Here is a 21623-nt window from a genome sequence, read left to right as displayed (position 1 = left end):
ACCGCAATAATGAAAATATTTCCTTGTTTCTATTATTGTTCACTGGCGAGAGAGTGGACTGTAAAAAATGGGACGATAGGGGAATACTTTAGGGCCGGTTGAGCAAGAAAGTTGTTGTATGCCAGATTAACTTATGAAATTAAATTTAAGTGCGAAATAGTGTGAGACGAAGTTACCTTTGCAATCCGGTGGTTGTGGGTTGAACCGTTGGTCTCTGTTGTGGACTGCTGGTGGTGGTCCGGGCTGCCCTTGTCGCAAGCTAGAGGTAAGCTCAGAACCGTTACCTTCAGTCGGCCAACTTAGACCTAGGTTTTTCCACTGCACAGATGGGCACGGCGTCCTTCGGCTACACAGCACTGATTTTAGATAGTCTAGAGATTGGCAGTAGTGCTTTTAACAAAATTGCGAGAATATTAACGAGAATAGCGAGAGGCGGTGTGCACTGGTAGTAGTTCTATGACATACTGGCTCTGACAGCTCATGACAGAGCAAGATTTAAATTCGAACCGTGACTTTGGTGTTGCCACAGTATTTACAAAAAAATATTCCTAAAAATACAAAGCCAAAGCTGAACATTCCGCCCACCAAAATGCATTGTATTTTGACTAAGCGAAAAAGAAACAATAAAGTAAGGTAAGTACGATAATATTAAGTCTAAAACGAAAAAATGGACAACACAAAGGTAGCGCTCTAAAGCGACTATGCAGGCAGTGGGCACAGTTTGACCACAGGCCGTTTGTACAACCCTATGGCCGTGCGCACAGTGACCACACGACAGATCCCGTCGGATCCGGGGTGTGTGTCGATGATGCGACCCAGGGGCCACTTCATTGGGCTCGTCTGCTCATTCACAACGAGCACTAGTGCACCAATTTGGACGTTGGGTTGCCTATCGTGCCACTTCATCCGCTGGTGGAGGGTATGCATATACTCCTTGGACCATTTGTTCCAGAAGTCCTGGTGCATCTTCTGAAGCAGCTTCCAGCGTTGGAGAGGGCTAACCCGAACGTCTGATAGGTCTTCCTCGGGCACGACAGATAAGGGCTCCGTTGTGAGAAAATGGCCCGGAGTAAGGGCCGATAAGTCGTTAGGATCGGTACTGAGAGGAGTAAGGGGTCTCGAATTAAGAAGAGCCTCGACCTGGGTCAAGATGGTTAGAAACTCTTCGTACGTCAACCTCTGACTACCGATGACTCGAGCCAAATGTGTTTTAACAGCCTTGATACCGGCCTCAGCGAGACCTGAGAAGTGAGGGCTGCCTGGCGGATTGAACTCGAATTTAATCTCGCTATGCGTCGCAGCATCTCCTACAATACGTTGCAAAATATTGCTCGCGCCGACAAAATTCTTCCCCTGGTCGGATACCAACCGGTTACACCGACCACGACGCGCGACGAAGCGGCGAAGCGCGGCAAGAAACGCGTCTGAGGACAGCTCAGTGACGAGCTCCGTGTGTACAGCCTTTGTCGAGGTGCACACGAAAACGCAAATGTAACCCTTGTAGGTCTTGTTACCTCGCCCGCGACCCAGAGCTATGTCAAAAGGTCCCCCGAAATCGACAGCAGCACTCAGGAAAGCTTTGAGCTGGGCTACCCGATAAGACGGCAAGTCGCCCATGAACGGCGCAGGAGCACCGAGTGGTCGAACACGGAAGCATTTCATGCATTTTGACGTGACAGCGTGGATAGCTCGCTTTGGGGACAGTATCCAGAAATGCTGCGCCAGCAAATTATGAAGCGTCTGGACGCCTGGGTGCATGAAACGCTTATGGTACTCGTCGATCAAGAGGGAGGTAAGACGATCGTCGCGAGGTAGCAACAGGGGATGTTTAACATCGAATTCGAGAGAAGCTCGCGACAGGCGTCCGCCCACCCTCAAGAGACCCGCGTCATCGAGGAATGGAGACAATTTCTTAAATGCTTTCGGGAGAAAGTTCGAAAGATTGTTTTTCACTTTCTCGATCTCCGAAGCAAAGTGGTGTTGTTGAACAGAACGCACGAGGAACATAAGCGCCTGTTTAATCTCCAGGGGTGTTAGAGGACCGTCCAACAAGTTGTTGGGCGTCTCCCGATTTCTTACGTTGTGCACGAAACGAAAACAATAGGCGAGGACACGTTGGAGTGTCCTCAGTGCCGAGAACTTATTCATTAAGTTGTCTGTCCACGTCTCCTGCACAGAGACAGTAAGGACAGTCACCTTGCGCTCTTCGTGTAGGACATCCACGTCGACTGATAACGTTGACTTAGGCCAGTCAGACTTGTCCAGCACGAGCCAAGATGGACCCTTCCACCAGTTACTATGGTGGACCAGGTCGTCCGGCAAGAGGCCCCGCGACCCACAGTCGGCAGGGTTGTCGCCAGTCCTCACGTGTCGCCAGCAATCAGGAGCGATAATCTCCTGGATGTGGCTCACGCGGTTAGCCACGAAAGTTTTCCACTTGGAAGGGCAAGACTTTATCCAAGTCAACGCAACGCTAGAGTCAGACCACGCGTACACCTTGTCGATTTTGTGGAGAGGCTCCAGAGCCGTTGCGACCGACTCCACTAGGTCTGCAAGTAGTACCGCGGCCAGCAACTCGAGACGTGGTATAGACAATTTACGCAGGGGTGCCACTCTCGATTTACCACAGACCAACTGGACGTACTGCGTTCCGTCCTCGCCTGACGTTCGAACGTAAACCACCGCGCAAAACCCTCGCTCTGAGGCGTCGCAGAACCCGTGAACTTCGAGCGAGACGAAATCGTTGACCATACGACGCGGGACAGACATGGACCTCAACGAAGGCAGCTGCGCTTTGAACTCTCGCCATTCGGATACAAGGTTCTCTGGCGCGTCGTCATCCCACGAGACACCTGAGACCCACAGCAACTGCATGAGATATTTCGCTAAGAACGTCACAGGTGAGAGAAGGCCCAGAGGGTCAAAGATCCGAGCAATCTCCGAGAGGATGGTACGTTTAGTGCACCGACGATCTTCGACAGCCACTCGAAAGGTGAAGTCGTCTGCCTGAGGTAACCACGAGAGGCCAAGAATTTTTAGTGAGATGTCCCCAATGGAGTTGAACTCCCGAAAGTCTTCAGAATACAAGTCTGAGGAGGGGACACCGTCGAAGAACTCCTGGTGGTTCGACGTCCATTTCCGCAAATGGAAACCGCCAGAAGCTAATATCGTCGACAACTCCGAACGAAGCTTCCGTGCTTCTTCGATAGAATGAGCTCCAGACACCACGTCGTCGACATAGATGTCGCGGTCTAGAACTGCCGAACCGGAAGGGTATTCTTCACCCGATTGCCTTGCCAACTGAGCAATAGTTCGGAGAGCTTGGTAAGGAGCGGACGAAACGCCGTAAGTAACGGTCAGCAGCCGATAGTCCCGGACAGGCTCATTGACAGACGGACGCCATAGGATACGCTGATATTCAGCATCTTCCGGGGACACTAAAATTTGTCTATACATTTGCTTGACGTCGGCCGTGAAAACAACATTATGCCACCGAAAACGAAGGAGCAAGTGGAAAATGTTATTTTGCAGCTTCTGCCCTGGCAGTAGCGCATCATTTAGCGAGATGCCTCGGCTGTCCTTGGCACTGGCGTCAAAGACGACCCGGAGAGGAGTACTGGTTGACGAGGGCCTCAATACTCCATGGTGGGGGATGTAGAAGAACTTCCCCTCATCCACCCTTGGAGGGTCACACTCCTCAAGGTGGCGACAGCTTTCGTAATCCTTCATAAAGGCTACATAGTTTTTGTAGAAGTCGGAGTTACTGAGTAACTTTCGCTCCAGCGACGAAAATCTCCTAAGAGCAATGGCTCGAGAGCCCGAGAAGGTGGGTTTATTGGAAGTGTCAGCGAAAGGTAGAGGAACGACGAATCTACCTTCCTCTGTGCGACGAAAGTTAGCGAGAAAATATTCCTCGCACAGCTGATCCTCCTTCGACAAAATGACGGTGTTCGGAAAGCGGACATCTTCCAACTCCCAGAACCTCTTAATAGAGTCGTCAATTGATAACCTGCCCACGACCAGTTGACAACTGTTACCACGGAACCGAGAACGACAGATGTCCGTTGCACAGTCGCCTGCGTCACCCATCAAAATCCACCCGAAGATGGTGTTGAGGGCAGTCGCCTGGCCAGGGGCCCCATGGGTCAAACCAGGGCGTAACGAAGAAGCGAGAATGTTGACGTTCAGCAGCAAGTCAACAGGTCCTGGAATATGCCAATGAGGGTCAGCTAACTCTAAGCCCCTGATATGTCGCCATGATGAGACATCAACATGATCCGTTGGCATTTCCGGACAAATTTTTGGTAACAAATAAGCCTCTACTGTAATAGCAGTATCAGACTTCCCGAGCCTGGACGAGACAGTACATGACAATGTGCCACCGGGCCTAGAAATCACATCACCAATGCCAGTCACGGCATGCTTCCCATATTCTGCCCGGAGACCAAGCTTCTTTGCACATTCCTCGCTTATAAAGTTGCAAGCACTGGCACAGTCAAGCAAAGCCCTTACCGCTACCAAGTCGCCTTGGGCATTCTTCACCAAAACCTTGGCAGTTGCAAACAAAGAAGAGGCCGCCACATTACTTGCCACCATTGCCAGCGGATTCGATGTGTCAGACGGATGCTTCGAGCTATTTACATCCACAGCCGGGGAGGCAGGCACATTTGCATTATTAAAATGTAACAGCGTATGGTGGGAGAAACGACACTGCTCACACCGCTGTTTTGACTTGCAGGACTTGACAGAATGAGACCCCGACAGACATAGAATACATAACTTATTTTCTTTCACACATTTGAACCGATCAGCGGGGTCATATTTTAAAAAAGTTGGACAAGATACAAGACTATGAGCCAGCTTACAGACTACACACGTTGGAGCAGTGACCACCAAGGCCATTTTTGGCTTACTAGAAGGCTTACTACTGCTAGGCTGAGGGGTACTAGCAACGAAGCCCGTTGACCCTGCAGCATCTAGTGCTCGGTATCTTTTCTCAACAAAATTCTGCAATTTACTAAACTCCGGGATATCATCGGAGTTGTGTTCTAGCTCAAACTGCTCCTTCGTGCTCCTATCCAGCTTCGACCACAGTAACTGAATAAGTAAAAAGTTTTTATCCGGCAAGCTGAAACCTTTCAATATTGACAAGTTTTCAGTAAAGACCCTATGAACCCGCTGTAGGTCACTAGGCCGAGACACTTTTACAGGTTCACACTGAGTAAGCTTATCATAATAAGTTGTAGCAATTAATTTAATTTTATTATATTGCTTGTACAGCGCCTCATATGCTACCTTATAATTGTCATCGGTGACAGGATAATTTTTTATAAGGTCATATGCTTCATTTTGCACGCTCGACAGTAAATAGTGTAATTTTTCAACAGGGGCAATATCTGTTCGCTTATGTACTAAAGAATTGAACAACTGTATGAATGTTACCCAGTTTTCAATTTTCCCATCGAAAGCTTTAATTTGTAACTTCGGCAACTTCGGCAAGACCGGCTGCGGCGTCCCCGATACCCCGGAAGCCCCAGCAAAGGCCTGCTTCCTATTCTGCAAACGCGATCTCACTGCCCTAACCTTCGAGTCGAACATCGCGGTATGGGAACAAATTTCGCGGTGCTCGCTTCGCGGAGCAGCACTTAAAAGTTTTATTTGAGCTTCATGAAAGTTTTTCGCAATTGCACACAATTCACTCTCGTCACACAAAGCTAATTCAGCATCCGACAACATTTGCAAATACTCTATTCTCATTACCTGATAATCACGAGCAATCATCACCGTGTCTACGCCAGCATCATCTTTCTCGCCAGACTTATCACTGCCTCCCATATTAATAAACACAAAACTACACAAAATTGCAGTAAATACACAAAAAAATGTTCAAAACAAACTGCAATTCACCTTCCACAACTTCAATGACAGACAGCTGACAGTTGACACTTGACAATTATGAAAAATGTTGCCAGCGCAATTAAATAAGTGACCGAATGATTTTATTAAAGCACCACTACACGACCACCAACTTTCTTGCTTACCCTCGACTTTTTTTATAAGTCTACCCTAAATTTAGAATTAAGCAGATGATATGACGAAACGAATTTGAATAAGCAACAGACAACGACAAACGAAAAACCAAAGGTCACTTTTCAAATTATCCGGTTCGAAGAACCAAAATGTTCACTGGCGAGAGAGTGGACTGTAAAAAATGGGACGATAGGGGAATACTTTAGGGCCGGTTGAGCAAGAAAGTTGTTGTATGCCAGATTAACTTATGAAATTAAATTTAAGTGCGAAATAGTGTGAGACGAAGTTACCTTTGCAATCCGGTGGTTGTGGGTTGAACCGTTGGTCTCTGTTGTGGACTGCTGGTGGTGGTCCGGGCTGCCCTTGTCGCAAGCTAGAGGTAAGCTCAGAACCGTTACCTTCAGTCGGCCAACTTAGACCTAGGTTTTTCCACTGCACAGATGGGCACGGCGTCCTTCGGCTACACAGCACTGATTTTAGATAGTCTAGAGATTGGCAGTAGTGCTTTTAACAAAATTGCGAGAATATTAACGAGAATAGCGAGAGGCGGTGTGCACTGGTAGTAGTTCTATGACATACTGGCTCTGACAGCTCATGACAGAGCAAGATTTAAATTCGAACCGTGACTTTGGTGTTGCCACAGTATTTACAAAAAAATATTCCTAAAAATACAAAGCCAAAGCTGAACAATTATTATCAAGTGCGTGAGGTCCTGTGTTTACAGTATGTTTCTAAGAACAAAGATGGTTGATTTAATAAAAGTTTTTATAACTTAACAACTCTTTTTGTTAATCCATGATTTCAAATAAAAGTGATAACAATAATTTTCATAGAAAATTTACATTAATAACAGCACAACACTGTCATTGCAAATGCCACGCAGAGTTAGCATGGTCCGACTCTATCAGAATTGAACATCTCTATTGTCAATAAAAAATCAAAAATATTTTCAAATTAAATCTTTAATCCCTCCAAGTAACAAGTACATCATCCGTCCTAAACCTCTGCGTTATAGTGGCATCCTTGAAGTCCATACTGGCCCCTGATTGGTGCGCCAAGGCCCCGGCATACGCGATCATGACGCCGTTGTCGATGCAGAAGCGTTCGTCCGTCGCGAACACCGCGGCGCCGCGCTCGGAGCACATGGTTCCCATCATTTGTTGGAGGCGCTCGTTGCAACCCACACCGCCCACTATTAGGACCTGAAAACAAGAAAAACGTTAAAGGTATAGTATGATTTACTGACCACATAATACGCGCCAATAGAATTTCAACTTTACCATTCCGATTTAAGGTTCAAATTAGATTACACTTTCGGGAATCGTGACTTGTCTTCAAATGAATCATCAAAGCAGGATTAATTGGAATATATGTATGTATTCTGATTTTTACTTGCTTTGCTTTTTGGTGCGGCTTGGAAAAGGGGTAACTCTTTGAACGCCACGCCTATCGTGCGCGGCGCGTCATCGTGAGCCTCATCGTAATGCACGAAGGTTGATATTGGGCAGTAGCGGCGCGCGTCAGAGCGGCTACCGCGAAAACCGAAATTCGCAAATTGCGGGGATCTTTCTCTTTTACTCCAATGAAGGCGTAATTAGAGTGACAGGGGAAAATCCTCGTAATTTGCGAACTCCGATTTTCGCGGTTATAGCCCAGTTGACGTCTCTAGTAGGCGTGGTTCACTCCGCGATTTCGTCGCTTTGCTACAGGTAGCTAAAAGTACATCCGTTCCACACCAATTTCGGTGGACAGTCATAAGCCGCGCGTGGCGCTGTCGCCACCTAGCGGCCATATCTGTCCGGATCGTAACAGACGCGTTTTGTTAGAGAGTGAGTCTTCTGTACCTTACTATTATTTTATTCTGTGTCTTAAGCAGTCAAAGGGTAAAAATAAAAAAAATACCTCATCAGATCCACAATGTGCCATCGCTCGCTCGGTGATCTCGACCAGCATAGCGAAGACCGTCTCTTGAAGCGAGAAGCACAGGTCTTCAGGGGTGTACTCTTTTAGTAACTCGTCGATTTTGTCCTCCATGTACGACAGGATGCCTGAGAAGCTCACGTCCATGCCTGAGAAGGATAAAATATTGCTATACTCTGAGCGGCTACCGCGAAAACCGAAATTAGCAAATTGCGGGGATATTTCTCTTTTACTCCAACGAAGGCGTAATTAGAGTGACAGAGAAAAATCCCCGCAATTTGCGAACTTCGATTTTCGCGGTTATAGCCCTGTATCTTTAGGTATTTAATTAAAAGTAAACAAAATTTACCCTCAAATGGCTTCTTAAGCCAGTTGATGGTAAATGAAAACATTAAATGATCAATTAATAACGTAGGTTAAAGTCAGCCCGTTCAGTGACTGATCCAGGCGGTTTTGTATTCGGTTGATTAACCAATAAATGTTATAACTACCCGTACAAATTGTATGTTTACTTTTATTTAAATACCTAAAGACTATAATGATGGTGACCATTTGAGTGTTACAGATTGCCATTGGAGAGTTTGCTTTTGGAATTTATTGAGCAGGAATACAGTAAATACAGTTTATTCCCACTAGTTACCCACCAAGTTGTTATTGTTACCAGTGATAATGGTAACTACTGGGAAAAAATCCAAGTAGTTATCACCAAACCGAGTTAGGATTTCTTTTCTAAAACATGGGGAAAATATCCTAGTAGTTACTGCTGGTAACATGGTGGTAACTAGTTGAAATAACCCGTAAATAGGTGTAAATACAAATAGTAGCTAGTAAACAAGATGTACCTTTAACGCAGTATGGCAGGTGGGCATACTTGTTCCCTTTCTTAGCAGCTTGCTCTATGTTGTAGCCGGGACTCGGGGCATTAGACAGCTTTAGGACTCTTGCAAACCTAGGAATTATAGCAATGTTATTAAATTACTTATCAAATTATAAGGAAGCTGACTACATGTTTACATGAGAGATAATAAAGTAGCTGACTTTTTACGTGAGGTTATACATTGAATAACGGAATGCAGTAAGGGTACTTATAAATTTTGCAGTATAATATAAGTATGTATGATTGTGACGTATTCCTTACCTTCTGCTGTGGTATCGAAACTAATTAGGTGTTTTTAATGAATGAGGAGCCAATATTAGAAGGGTTCTGGAGTAACTTATGACACAGGTGAAATAAGCTAAAAACCCAAGATTAAGTTTTGTTACCCAGGAATAATAAAGGCTTTTACAAATTAGTCAATTTATTTATCATTTGCAGGAGTATCTATGTTTAAAAGAACTGTATAGTTTGGTTGTGGTACTTATTCTGTCTTTGGCATGGTTAAAACCCCTCGCTTGTTTACCTATCTAAACAGTTGCCAACAGCAATGTCAATTGTTTCTCCAAAGATCCTGTACCGCTGGCGGGAGTAGGCGATGATCTGGGTGTTGCCACCGCTCACATATAATACTGTCGGGTTGTTTGCTTTGGTGATTAGGCGGCCCATCTCTATGTCTGAGTTATTATATAAGGATTAGTCATTGAAATTTGAGAAAGACTATTTTATAAGAAATAAATAAATGATTATGATTATTATGATTATCACAGCATTATGCTCAAATTGATTATTCTTGGGATTCATTAGAGAACAAGGATTTTTTTCCATAACTTATTTATTAACATGGATTGTGTTTCGTAATATTGTAAAATGAGATTTATATTGAATCCCTTCTTCACAGATGACTAATTACATATTTTTAAAGACATTTGCACCAGCTGTTCTAATCCAACTACCAGTACATTTTAGTGGAGTAATTGTAGGTATCTAAAAGACTTAACCCCATATTCTACTTTTAAACACAATGAAATCTGTTAGTCAGATAATAAGTAGTATATGACACCATAATTTTAATTATAGTACCATATGTAAAAGGATACGCCCAATGCAATGGTTAACCCCCAATATAGGTTTCTTCCACAGTAGAGCACAAGTCCTAGCGACAATGGCGCACACCATCAGTGGAGCGCCCATGCCCGGCCCCTTGGTGTAGCACACCACATCGATGTCTGCGGGGCTCAGCCCTGACTGCTCGAGGGCTTCTTGGAGCACTTCATGGATGTTTTGTTGATGATGCTCTGCTGTTTCTCTAGGCAGGAAACCTGCGGGTATAAGATAGACGCATTTACAGCATGCTACCAACAGAGGGAATAAATGTCAGTTTTTAACATAGTGGTGTTCTAGTAAGATAGAAAAGGATGGATGAGTATTATCACGCGGGCCATAATGCGCCCGCAAATAATACTTACAACCACCTTACAACTTCCTAAACTAACCTGTTGAAAGTAAAGAGGTTACTTGAAATAGTAAAGTATCGACTTATTCACAACGATTTTAGATTATAGGCACAGGTGTAAAAGCTCAAAGGCAACTATTAAGGCTCCTCTTCACGTTGGGCCAACGCCAACGAGGGACGCAGCCATGCGGTAGAATGAGATAGCAATATCACTTGCTCCCTCTAACGCATAAATGCGTCCCTCGTTGGCGTTGGCGTTGGCCCAGCGTGAAGAGGAGCCTTTAAACATAATAAGTTTAAAGTGTACAAAACAATGTAAACAAAACTCTAACCTTCACCGGGTGGTGTGATGTAGGTTCTGCGGCAGTTGGCAAGTATTTCCCCATCTTTCACTATGCCAATGCCAAGCTTGTTGGCACTGCCTTCGAAACCTATGGCTATAACCATTGGGATAAGTAAATATTTATTAAAATTTCGCTAAAAACTGATATGCTCGCTCGTGTTTACCATCACACATAATAAAGTGTCAATGTCAAAACTGACGTTTCTTTTACTGTGGTATAGGTTTGTACAAACTGCGTATTTAAAATTGTCTTAAACAGTTTTACTTTTTTATTTATAATATGTATTTTATATTTACCAAACGAAATAAATAAGGTAAAATTCGTTATTTTCCATTATATATTTTATTTATCATTATCAACAAAATAATGTTTTGTTCGTATTAGTCAATAGGTTTCTTTTCGTCTTGCCTAGCCTTTCTCCAGTTTCTCCATAACTATCTCAACAGGTTGACTATTTGCAAGTGGTAGATTGTCATTGGTTGAGATACCAAAGTAAAAACGGAATTTTATAGATCAGTTTAATAATTCAGCTTTACAAGCTATTAAGCTTAACCTTGGCGGACTTCATCTTATTGGCACCAGTTACAAATAATAACATTACAGGCCTCCTCCCGTGGACGCATTCTACAAGTTACAAATGACCGTAGTTCTGTAGAAAGCGATTTATTTTTGTCAAAGTGACTTGCACCCTAACTCAGTAGCGTTGGTCGCTTTCTGCATTGATAAAAATATTGAGTTGGTCGTTTTCTGCATAACTACGGTCAAATATAAAGTGGCAACATCGGCATTGTTGGTCAATGTCAATCAAACGCCATTTTATGCGGTGACGGTGCCCCGCAGGGTATATAGCGATGTCCCGCTCGCACACCGGAGCGGCGTGCGGATCCGCATTCGATGTGAAGACCCACCTTACACCTGTAAACTTGTTGCTTTTTAAAATAGGGTCCATATAACATAACGTAAATAAGTATTTCATAGTATATTTTCAAAATTCTACACTTAACGATAGCAAAAATATCAAGCTTGCGTAATATTATCATCATTGACTTCGTCAACAAAATCAGCCAACATATCTTCCACAGACACCCCCTCGTTAGACACCGCCATTTTAACCGTCACACTTCCTTCTACTTCTTGTTTTTCAGGCGATTTTACCGGCGACTTTACTCCATTGACCTTAGGTTCTTTATCAATATTATCTTCTTCAGGTGTAACCGCGACCTGTCCACATGTAATATGAACATCATCTGTATCATTAGTATCAGGCAAATTCTCATCTTCTAGATTCTCAAGCACTGCCACCGACTTTCCTGTGTTAGGGTAACCATAGCCAACTTCGTTTGATTTCCCGGATAGACTGTCTCCGTCTACTGTGTCTATTGGCATTTGCGTTGTCGCTTCATGAATGTTACTGTACTTCGGTGTATCAACTTTTTCATATTCTGTTGACATGTCAGTTTTGTCTAAGTCTTCGGTCAATATCTCATGGACATCCGCATGTACAACTATACTTTCATCGGGTTGATGTGTTTCCATGGGTACTTCTTCAATATCTTCGGAGTCCGAGTCACAGATTTGTATGGAGTGCTCGGAGGAGCTGCTGAGGCTGATTTTGTCAGTGTCGATGCGGGGCTTCTTGTTGGCAGGCTCCTCTGGTTCCGGAGCATCTTCTATTTCGCAGGTTTCTGCTGGTACTCTATAAATACAAACAATAAATGTGAAAATGTTCATATTCTCAGTGAATTTTTTTCCATTTGAGATATGTTTTAACTTTTAAAGCATTCTGCAGTATTAATATGTTTAGAAATAGAAATGCTGTAAATAGTTGAGTTGGAAATACACTCTTTAGAGAATACTATTGAATTTATTATGTAATAAAGCATACTCTGCAAGTGAAAAAGCTGGCTTTCATACCAAAGGTACCAATGAGCTTCTTGCAATATGTATTTGATATTTACTTTGCTTTTGGATGAAGCCATATGAAACAAAGCATCGTGAGGCAATCGAGCTAATCCCAATAAGGCCTAGTTTTCTCTCTGGGTTGCAAGGTTAGATGGCAATGGCAGCCACTTTCGTAAAAACTAGGGCCTGTGACAATTAATAAGGTAAGGATAAGGTAGCTCTGTACCATTAATTTGGCTAAGCGGAACCCAGGCTACTTTAGATTCAATCGGAAAAACGCCAAGATAAAGAGGAAATATAACCAAGTATGAACTAACTTATCAGCTCCCAGCAGTGACGCAAGCGCCTCCCTGTTCCTCCTGGACATGCTTCTCTTCTCTTCTACGTCGTTCTTTCCAGTCTGCGTGTCGGCGGCGAAGCTGAGCGACGGCGGCGAGCAGTGTAGATGCAGCCTTATGTCGAGGAGGGCTTGGGTACAGAACTTTGATATCTGAGGGAAAAAAAGGGTGCAAATTTGTGTTGAGTCAATTTGAAAGTGAAAAGTTTTATTCTTTAATTTACGCATATGACCGTGCATATTACAATGCATTTCGGTTTCAAAATTAAGGTGTTTTTTTAGCTTACTTTTTCGATAATTTTCTTAATAGTAAACTGAAATCATTCCTTTACTATGTATTAATACTATGATGACGTCGATGACACTGTACAGCTAGGAGTTATAATTGGATGGTGTTTAGCAAAAATGAGTCATCCCACATCCATTTTGCAATAAAATGTCAACTTTAAGCGTAAATTTTTAGAGTTCACATCTTATTGGAAAATTTATGTGGGTTGACACATTATTGCTTAACAGCATCCAATTATCCCTTACCTCTCTACACTGGCTATTGATGGAGGTACTGTACAGCTGCAGGCAGTATTGTGTGGGGGTCGGGACCCCCGGCGGGGCGCTCCGCCGGGCCGCCTCGAGCGCGCGCAGCAGCGCCAGGCCGCGCGCGCCGCCGCCGGCGGTGCCGGGTGGCGGCAGGTGGAAGCACGAGCGGACTAGGAGTTCGTGGAACACCTACAAAAATAAATAAGTTTTGTATTTTTGAGCCGATGGGGTCGAAAAGTGCTCGAGTGGAGACCACGGACTAGCAAGCGCAGCGTAGGACGTCCACCCACAAGATGGACAGACGATCTTGTTAAGGTCGCCGGAAGACGCTGGATGCGGGTGGCTTCCAACCGGCACGTATGGAGGTCCAAGGGGGAGGCCTATGTTCAGCAGTGGACGTCTTATGGCTGAGATGATGATGATGGTATGTTTGTGTTTGTATTTACGCGCCTCTGGGCTAATTTACAAATTAGGGGCTAATTTAGACGGCGCGCGAACTCGCATGCGATTTTAGTTACATTGCGGACTGTTGGTTACGTCCGATTCAACCGACCGATCGAAACGCGCAATGTAATGAAACTCGCATGCGAGTTTTTGCGCCATCTAGCCGAGCCCTAAGATCTGACAGAGTTTTGACCAGTCGACTGCAGTCGATCGAAGATTTACATTTGCACTTTGTACCCATTGTCGCAATATCGCGTCTTGTTATTTCATCACAAGCCAGAAGGTAAAATATCAGTACTTTTACACTATGAAAGTGAGTTTAGTAAAATAAATATTGTTTCTTTATCATTAATTTAATTACATGGAATGGATGTTTACCCTCAGGTTTTAAACAAATCTTCAAACTAAAATATTAACATCTCGCCCGCTTAACTCCACACAAAGGAATTTATAAGTATAAATATAATTAAAAAAAAACCTTGTGAGTGGCCGGCTTGAGGAATACCCCGCAGACCGTCAGGAACGTTTCCGTACACTCCAGCGCCGCTATAGCTGTTTGCTCGTTCGACTCCACACACCTTCGAAATATTATAAGTTTGATAGGTGCTTTTGACAGTAGAAAAAGGCGGCAAATTAAAAAAAGTTGGCGCGAAGGGTTGACCTCCCATAGACAATTTAAATTTCGCGCCTTTTTGTACTGACTAAGTGGATGTGAGTATAATTGAGCAGATAAAATGAACAGTCAATAATAAAATGAAAATTGAAATACTATTTTATTAAATCGCAATTTTTTTAAATTACCAAAACCGTTGACCGCCATAGGCGACAACGGTTGCAGTTTAATTAATATGAGCCTTCGTGCATTCAAATAAGCTTTATATTTGCGCAAGCAAAAGTCAGCCCGCGTAGTTTGAACTTTTTGAATCATGACTCATGGTTGTTTGTTAAAAAGGACCGTAATGCTTTAAAATAAAGTTGAAATTAGTAGGGTTCACTTACGTCGTAGTTTTGTTGTTTGCACCAGGCGCGTAGTTTGCGATGGAGCTCTGTTGTAACATGACTCGTGCTTGTTTCTTCTTCTGCTTCTTAGACAGGTTGCGCGGTGGATTGTTCATCTAAAGAAAATTTATGATATTTGTAATGAAATTTAAGATAATCAACAAATTTGGTTAGTTTTTTTGCTAAATACAGGGCATTTTGTAAGTATAGAAGATTTCATAAGTGACATAACCTAAGCGTTTAATGAGTCAAGTGGCGAAGCTGTTGTACGCTGTGTGTATGTGACGCCGTAAGATTGTGCAGCCGTTAGTTTACAATCTAACGTATAGGTTCGGTTAGCTAGTTTGTGATCTTCCTACCGTCAGTATATAATTTAGGTAATTAGCCAGGTTGTAAACTGACGAGGATGTACATAAAATTTACGGTGACATGTATATTACATAAATAAGACTCACTGTAAGTTGCACGGTGTGCGTCTGAGGGGTGACGTCACCGGCTATGTGCGCGACCAGCTCGTCGTGCCAGCCGCGGCCGCGCGCCGGCGCGCGGTGGCAGCGCAGGCAGCTCAGCCAACTGGACAGGCTGTTGTAAGCTGTGATGCGAACACCGCTGCAAACAATTACATCGTTAAAACTTTGAAGCACGGAACAGCTAGACCGAGGTAGGACATCTGTAGTGTGAATAAAAGCAATGTAAAATATATTTTTATAGTCGCACCGTCGCGTCGTTTAAGTCTTTATGCAGAGTTGGTTTACCAATCTCATCAGATAAATTAATATATTGACAAATAACTAAACTCTGCTAGTGCTACTTAGACTATTTAATATTGCGTCGAAATCAAAAACACCTTATAACTAAGTTATAAATAAAAATTCACATGAATATATAATTCTAAATCAAATAATACCTGGTTTCTTCATTTAGATTTTCTGAGCTCCACCGCAGAGTCTGCATCACGCATTTGAAGACTAGAGGCGAGAACGGTATCAGATTTGATCCCAAACTGTAACAAAAATGTTTACCTTACAATTTTGGGGTTTTAAAATGATTCAAATGCTGGAGATCGAATATATGCCATTTAGTTTTGTCCTTTGAGAGGGAGGGAAAAGAGAAAGAAAAAGATTAGCGCCAGTGACAGCGAGTAATCGAGCCCCTCTCACCGTTCACTCTGTTTTTCACATACGTACCAAGCCACGAGAGCGTCCAGCGTTCTCAGCGCCTGTTTCTTGACGGCGCTCACCGTCTCCACACTCTGCGCGTCCGCGCTCGCTCCCAGCGCGCGTATTACGGCGTCTAGAATGATCTGCGGCCGCACGGGCTTGCCCACTGGATATATTTCACTGAAAATAAGTTATTATTTTAACTACTTTTTATTTGTCAAAAATGCAAGTGACGTAACACTATTTGCGATAGGCGACGTATGCACTTATTTACTAAAATGTTGAGGATATAAATTTAATGTGATGATAAGTCAGCTTCTTTAGCTGCTCTGCAACAAGAACTAATACACCCATTTTCTTTTTCATACTCTTTATTTATGTTAGAGTTACATCTGACTGGAAGTAGAGCATCTGAGAGTTACAAATAATATTTTATGCCCTAATTTTCTAATAATAAAGGAATATCAACTTACACGAGCATAGCTTGGATGAAGACAAACACATTGTTCAGCCGTGAGCGCAGTATGTGTTCCCTGTTCAGTATGCGCTCCTGACCGGACACTATGGAAAGCTTACTCAAGGTGGACAGCAATATTGAATCTGATGCTGTTTTGTTCTGTAACAGGTATTTTTTTGGTTGTATGAAAGAAGTTGCCTTGATACGCTCTTAGGGTCGGTTGCACCAAACTTTTCGTATCGTTCAAGAGTTCGCTAAATTTTTTTGTATGGAAAGATTAATAGTAAAGTGCCGGGGCGCGCCGGCTGACGTTGATCAGTGTGTCAAATGTGGTTGGTGCAACTGGCCCTTATTCTCTTAACAATAAACTCCCGTCAAGATCATTTTTCATTCAACACCTAGGCCACTTACCACCTTTGCTACTGAATGTACAGTCGTTCTAGTGTTACACGCGTGCTACATTTCGATACATTTGGTCTATACGCGCCTATAAGCTTGGAAGCGCGTATAAAAACGCTAGTCTAGATCTAAAACCCAAGACTATGAATTACGAAACTGTTGAAAAGATAAATTATATGTCAAATCAAAACAGCAGGATCAGGATCATTAATTAGTAAATAGATAGCTTTATAATTCTTGGAAAATATGGTGTGACTCTTAAAACTATTAAGCTTGAGAAACCGTATACTTAAAATGTAAACTTTATAATTTACTTGTAAATAAAAATCTAGTAGAAGTACCTCTAATTCTCCATTGCTTTTATAAATATTAGCTGCATTAGGAAACATCTCAGAGAGCAGAGAGTGCACAGCATTGCAGAGGCTGCCCATGAGCTCCCGCCAGCAGACTTTTGGTGTGGCTGCTTTTTCTTGCCCTGGCCGCACCTGTCCACAATCATCATTATTTTAATTTATTGCTGAACCCTTCAGATAGTATACCATCACCCACACTGTTAACTGTACAATGGTTGACGTTATGCCTTTTATAATAAGGTCCACCGATGTACAGTTAGGAGTGTAGTTGTTTGTAATAAGAAATTGAGTTGTTGGTATAACAACTTTTTTTTTAAATTAATTGGACTTTCCCCCAATCAACCATTTCCCAGCATTGGTTAACATTTCTAATGAAATCCATCAAATCAAATTTATTTCAGGCAAAATGATTTTATATTACTGTTTTGTCACATTCATGATAGTCAACACAAACTATAAGGTATTTTTATATCTCAGATACTGAAAAATTGATTGTTTGGCCGATCTAGATGTTTTTGAACTAATTGTGTACTAAGATGACAGCTTGGTTGGAGAAATTGGGACCATTTAACTATCATTGTAGTAATAGGGATATCAAAACAAGGTTGTGGTAATTGTTGCGAACGCAACCTTTATTTGTATAATACAGTAACTAAACGCAGCCGTCGGGCTCGGCTAGTATTTGGAAGCTTTTTCTAAAGCACCAATAGGAGCGCTCCACATATTATGTATCGCGGCCAATTAGAGGCACCCAAATCTTAACCACTATTTTCGGACATTCAAATTATGCAAATCACTCTTTCATAAGCCTCCATACAATCACCACACCACTTTTACATTTAACCGTTTAGTCAAGGAACCCTTGTAAAACCAGTACCTATTGAAATTATAATAGTTTACTTCAAATCGAAGCTTTTTATTTGAGTCGTCGAGATCCTGACCTGCACGGCGGCTACAGTAATATTTTTCAAATGAAAGCTCTATGAAACTTCTTATAACTTGTGTAAGTTAATCTAAATTTTAAATCATGTTATTAATAGAGTGGTACCTGCTGTAATACATGACCACACTTAGCAGCTTCCATTACAGTGTTGTAATTACTTGAGTCCAAAAAATGGACTATGTACTTTTCTATATTTGCCCGTTGCGAACCACAGAGCTTCGGAAATCTGAAAATAATAGTTATTTGTTTTACAAGGGGGCAAAGTTGTTGTTTAACCGCACATGCTAATATTGATATCCGAGCAAGCGAAAGATTCCAAAATTGAACCACGAGCGTAGCGAGTGGTTCGAAAAATGGAATCTTGAGCGTTGCCAGGGTTTCAAAGCACGAGGGTTAAACAAAATTTGCCCCCGAGTGAAACACAACATTTTTCACCACACCAACCCGAAGCAAATATTAAATGTAAAATATCAAACCAAATCAAATCCAAATGAATGTTATTAAATATTTATCATCCAAAATCATCATTTAAAAGTCAATTCTACCAGCAAATATAAGAAAACAACTCAAAATTTGCATTTGATTACTTTGCCTCACATGTGGATAAAATGCCACTTTGCTATTCGTTTTCGAAGTGCAAAGTAAGCCTTTCCGAGCTGGTGTGGTGAAAAGTACATTCTAGTTGTTTAACGGTTTTTTAGGCGTAAAACGTGGAGCTGAGAATAAAGTCAATACTGTACCGGTTTATAACACTTTCTAGCGCTCGCAGCCATCGCACGCAGTCACCTTCTTTGTGTTTTGCTAAATTAGGGAAAAACGAGGATAAGGCTTCCTTGGCGGCATCCGCATCGTGAGGATCCAAGTCCCGAACTTTGTTTAAAATTTGACCTGTAAAGGACGGCAAATTAATGTTTTTTTATCAACACAACTTAAAATTAACTTTCCTTAGTAGCCTTCGTAGAAACAGTGGTACTTACTCATTTCTATTTATTCTTCTTCGTTTTATTAAACCTTATTTTATGATTTTATCAATTTTATCTTCATCGAAAACAAGGTAAACACATTTTATTTTGCTTATTTTGAGGTTATGTGTCATTTGTCAATCAACCTGCCAATTTTTGAACATATTTAAGGTACATTTATAAGCATTAATTTTGGTATATCTGTGTTATAAACTAGCCGTTTATATAGAATCTCAAATAGGCTAGCACAGTTTGATTTATTTGAGCCACTAATTAAAACGTTCATTTGTTTTAATTAATTGAATTACCGAGAAAGTAGAGGGGAGAAAGAGCGTTGCGTTGATTGATGCGTTGAAAACGGAAAAAAACTAAACGTTGTGAAAAATTACAAATACAAACAGTTTAGCGCGTGCTTTGCTTAGTGGTTGTTGAACAATTAATTTTCCTTTTACTCACTGCCCGTTATAATCTTGTTGTTTTCCTCGTCACGTTCACGTTCAGTCACTACCAATTGGCGTGAGTTTTGTTGTGTTAAGTGTGCGTTGTAATTAAATTTCACCATGGCTACTTTGGACGACAAAATATTGGGTGAGAAGCTGCACAATTACTGCAGTAGCAGCGAAGATGAAGGTTCCGATGATGAGGACAGCAGGAGCGGTGATGAGGAAGGTAATCCTCCTAAAGCGGAGGCGCCCGAGCCGCCACCCATCAACAGTTGGTCGGGGTCAGCGAGCAACACCGGTCCTAAAGGTGTCCTGGAGGATTGGAGGCGCTTCAAACAGCTAGAAGCCGAAAATCGGAAAGAACTCGAAAAAGAACGTATCGCTTTGGCTAAGAAACTAACTTTAACTGTGAAGCCAGAACGCGAAGAGAAGAAGGATAAAGAACTTGAGGTTCTGGAGGATGAGTTGAATGAATTATTGGATGAAGATTTTCTGCTAAAGTACCAAAAGCAACGGATGCAGGAACTTATGGCTCAAATGAAGAAAACACCGAAATTTGGTAAGGTCATAACACTGAAGACTCAGGATGAATTTCTGAACTCTATTGACAAGGAGGACCCTAAAGTGGCAGTTATCATTCACATCTACAACAACAGTTCAATCGCTTGCGGAACTATGGACGGGTGCCTTAACATTTTGGCTGCAGATTACCCGGAGATCAAGTTCTGTCGCATTTCGGTAGACATCACAGGGTTAAGTCGGCATTTCCGCATTGACGGTGTCCCGGCATTGCTGGTGTACAAAGGAGGCCAAATTATTGGTAATTTTGTCCAACTGGTCACAGAGTTGGGTAATGATTTCTTTGCTACTGATGTTGAGCGCTTTCTTATAGAATATGGAATGCTTCCAGAGAAATAAATAAATTATAAAGTATAGTTTTAATTTACAGTGTGATGTCTTAGATTTATTGGAGTGAAACCTCCTTGCTATGTATTTATGAAGATAGAAACTCTTCATTTCACTCCCAGTGGACCAGACAGTTAATTAATTCATTTTTTGTCACTTGATGCTTGATATGTGTCGGCCGACTATGCCTTGTGAATTTATAGAGAAATTAATTAAGAAATGCATAGACATGAAATGTATAGAAATGTTATAGACATGATAGATAAGGTGGTCAATGTTTTTACTTGCTTCTTTTACCCTTGCATGTCTTGTTTTCTATCTGTAATAAAATATTAAATTTAACCCAGTTCTTGGTATTATTTAGAATGTTATGGTACCATGAAGTTCTTGTGAAGGACTAATGTTAATCTCGACCTCATTGTGTTTAAATACTCTTGAAAGAGAAGAAAAAAATCCAAACTGTAATAATCCACAATAGGTGGCAATATCTTTCTAATAAAATGGTCAATGTGTCAACTATTTAACAATAGTTTGTAGTTGTTATATTTTCAGGCATGGAAATGCTCACTGAATATTGTACTCTATATCTATAATAGTTAGGACTAAGATAGTGTTTAATGTTACTAACTTATGTCATCAAACATCCATGAGTGTACTTACATTGTATTATTTGTTTACATAATTCTGGCATAGTTTCCTGTTTTATAACCATAATCATGTTCTAAAGGCATTGTGCATTGTTATGATATTGGGCCTTAATAATATTTACCATGTAAGGTGTATTCGGGTAATACCGAATGTCGGATAATTCCGAAATTCAGATGAAAATCACCCTTAATTCCATAATAATAAAAGTCTCATTTCGGAATTATCCGACAGTTTTCGACATTCGGAATTACCTGAGTAAACCTTACTTTATTTTTGGATATGATTGCATTTATTTTTTATACACTTTGGTGCTCTTTCATTAAAGTGCTTGAAGCGTGTACATTTACCTTTATAAATGTTGTTTAGCAATTAAAATCAGATTTAGGCCCTTGTGTTCATATTGTAATGCAATAAATGAATTTATGCTAATTAAATGTAATTAATGGTAATTATATTTTATAGAGGTATGTAGTATAAGTAATACATGGAGTTTAATTACAAGTATTTTG

The 21623-nt window shown here is 41.8% G+C and overlaps 4 protein-coding genes across 4 annotated transcripts; 1 reads left to right on the top strand and 3 right to left on the bottom strand.

Moving 5' to 3' along the window:
• Positions 1 to 699: 699 nt before the first annotated feature.
• Positions 700 to 5835, bottom strand: LOC134668691 (uncharacterized). Its single transcript, XM_063526132.1, has 3 exons — positions 5761 to 5835; positions 4914 to 5097; positions 700 to 4205 (listed from the first exon to the last, which is right to left on the bottom strand). Exons 1-3 carry the CDS (start codon positions 5833 to 5835, stop codon positions 700 to 702), a joined length of 3765 nt encoding a protein of 1254 aa, XP_063382202.1.
• A 1141-nt stretch (positions 5836 to 6976) lies between these two features.
• On the bottom strand, positions 6977 to 10789 carry LOC134669149 (tRNA N6-adenosine threonylcarbamoyltransferase). The gene is made up of 6 exons (XM_063526694.1): positions 10613 to 10789; positions 9925 to 10146; positions 9351 to 9501; positions 8793 to 8899; positions 7933 to 8099; positions 6977 to 7232 (listed from the first exon to the last, which is right to left on the bottom strand). Exons 1-6 carry the CDS (start codon positions 10725 to 10727, stop codon positions 6993 to 6995), a joined length of 1002 nt encoding a protein of 333 aa, XP_063382764.1. The 5' UTR covers positions 10728 to 10789; the 3' UTR covers positions 6977 to 6992.
• Positions 10790 to 11590: 801 nt separating this feature from the next.
• LOC134669148 (proline-, glutamic acid- and leucine-rich protein 1-like) lies at positions 11591 to 19252 on the bottom strand. Its single transcript, XM_063526693.1, has 13 exons — positions 19133 to 19252; positions 18896 to 19043; positions 18261 to 18381; positions 17201 to 17344; positions 16477 to 16619; positions 16031 to 16183; positions 15751 to 15846; positions 15299 to 15452; positions 14844 to 14959; positions 14323 to 14422; positions 13398 to 13589; positions 12844 to 13016; positions 11591 to 12320 (listed from the first exon to the last, which is right to left on the bottom strand). The coding sequence occupies exons 1-13, from the start codon at positions 19134 to 19136 to the stop codon at positions 11642 to 11644; spliced, it is 2223 nt and encodes a 740-aa protein (XP_063382763.1). The 5' UTR covers positions 19137 to 19252; the 3' UTR covers positions 11591 to 11641.
• Positions 19253 to 19428: 176 nt separating this feature from the next.
• LOC134669147 (phosducin-like protein) lies at positions 19429 to 21615 on the top strand. Its single transcript, XM_063526691.1, has one exon. It carries the CDS (start codon positions 19678 to 19680, stop codon positions 20476 to 20478), a length of 801 nt encoding a protein of 266 aa, XP_063382761.1. The 5' UTR covers positions 19429 to 19677; the 3' UTR covers positions 20479 to 21615.
• Positions 21616 to 21623: the final 8 nt, after the last annotated feature.

This window comes from Cydia fagiglandana, chromosome 11 (genome assembly GCF_963556715.1).
Source record: "Cydia fagiglandana chromosome 11, ilCydFagi1.1, whole genome shotgun sequence".
Taxonomy (NCBI): Eukaryota; Metazoa; Arthropoda; class Insecta; order Lepidoptera; family Tortricidae; genus Cydia; species Cydia fagiglandana.
Note: the sequence above shows the minus strand (reverse complement) of the source record. Positions and strands in the feature narration are given on the sequence as shown.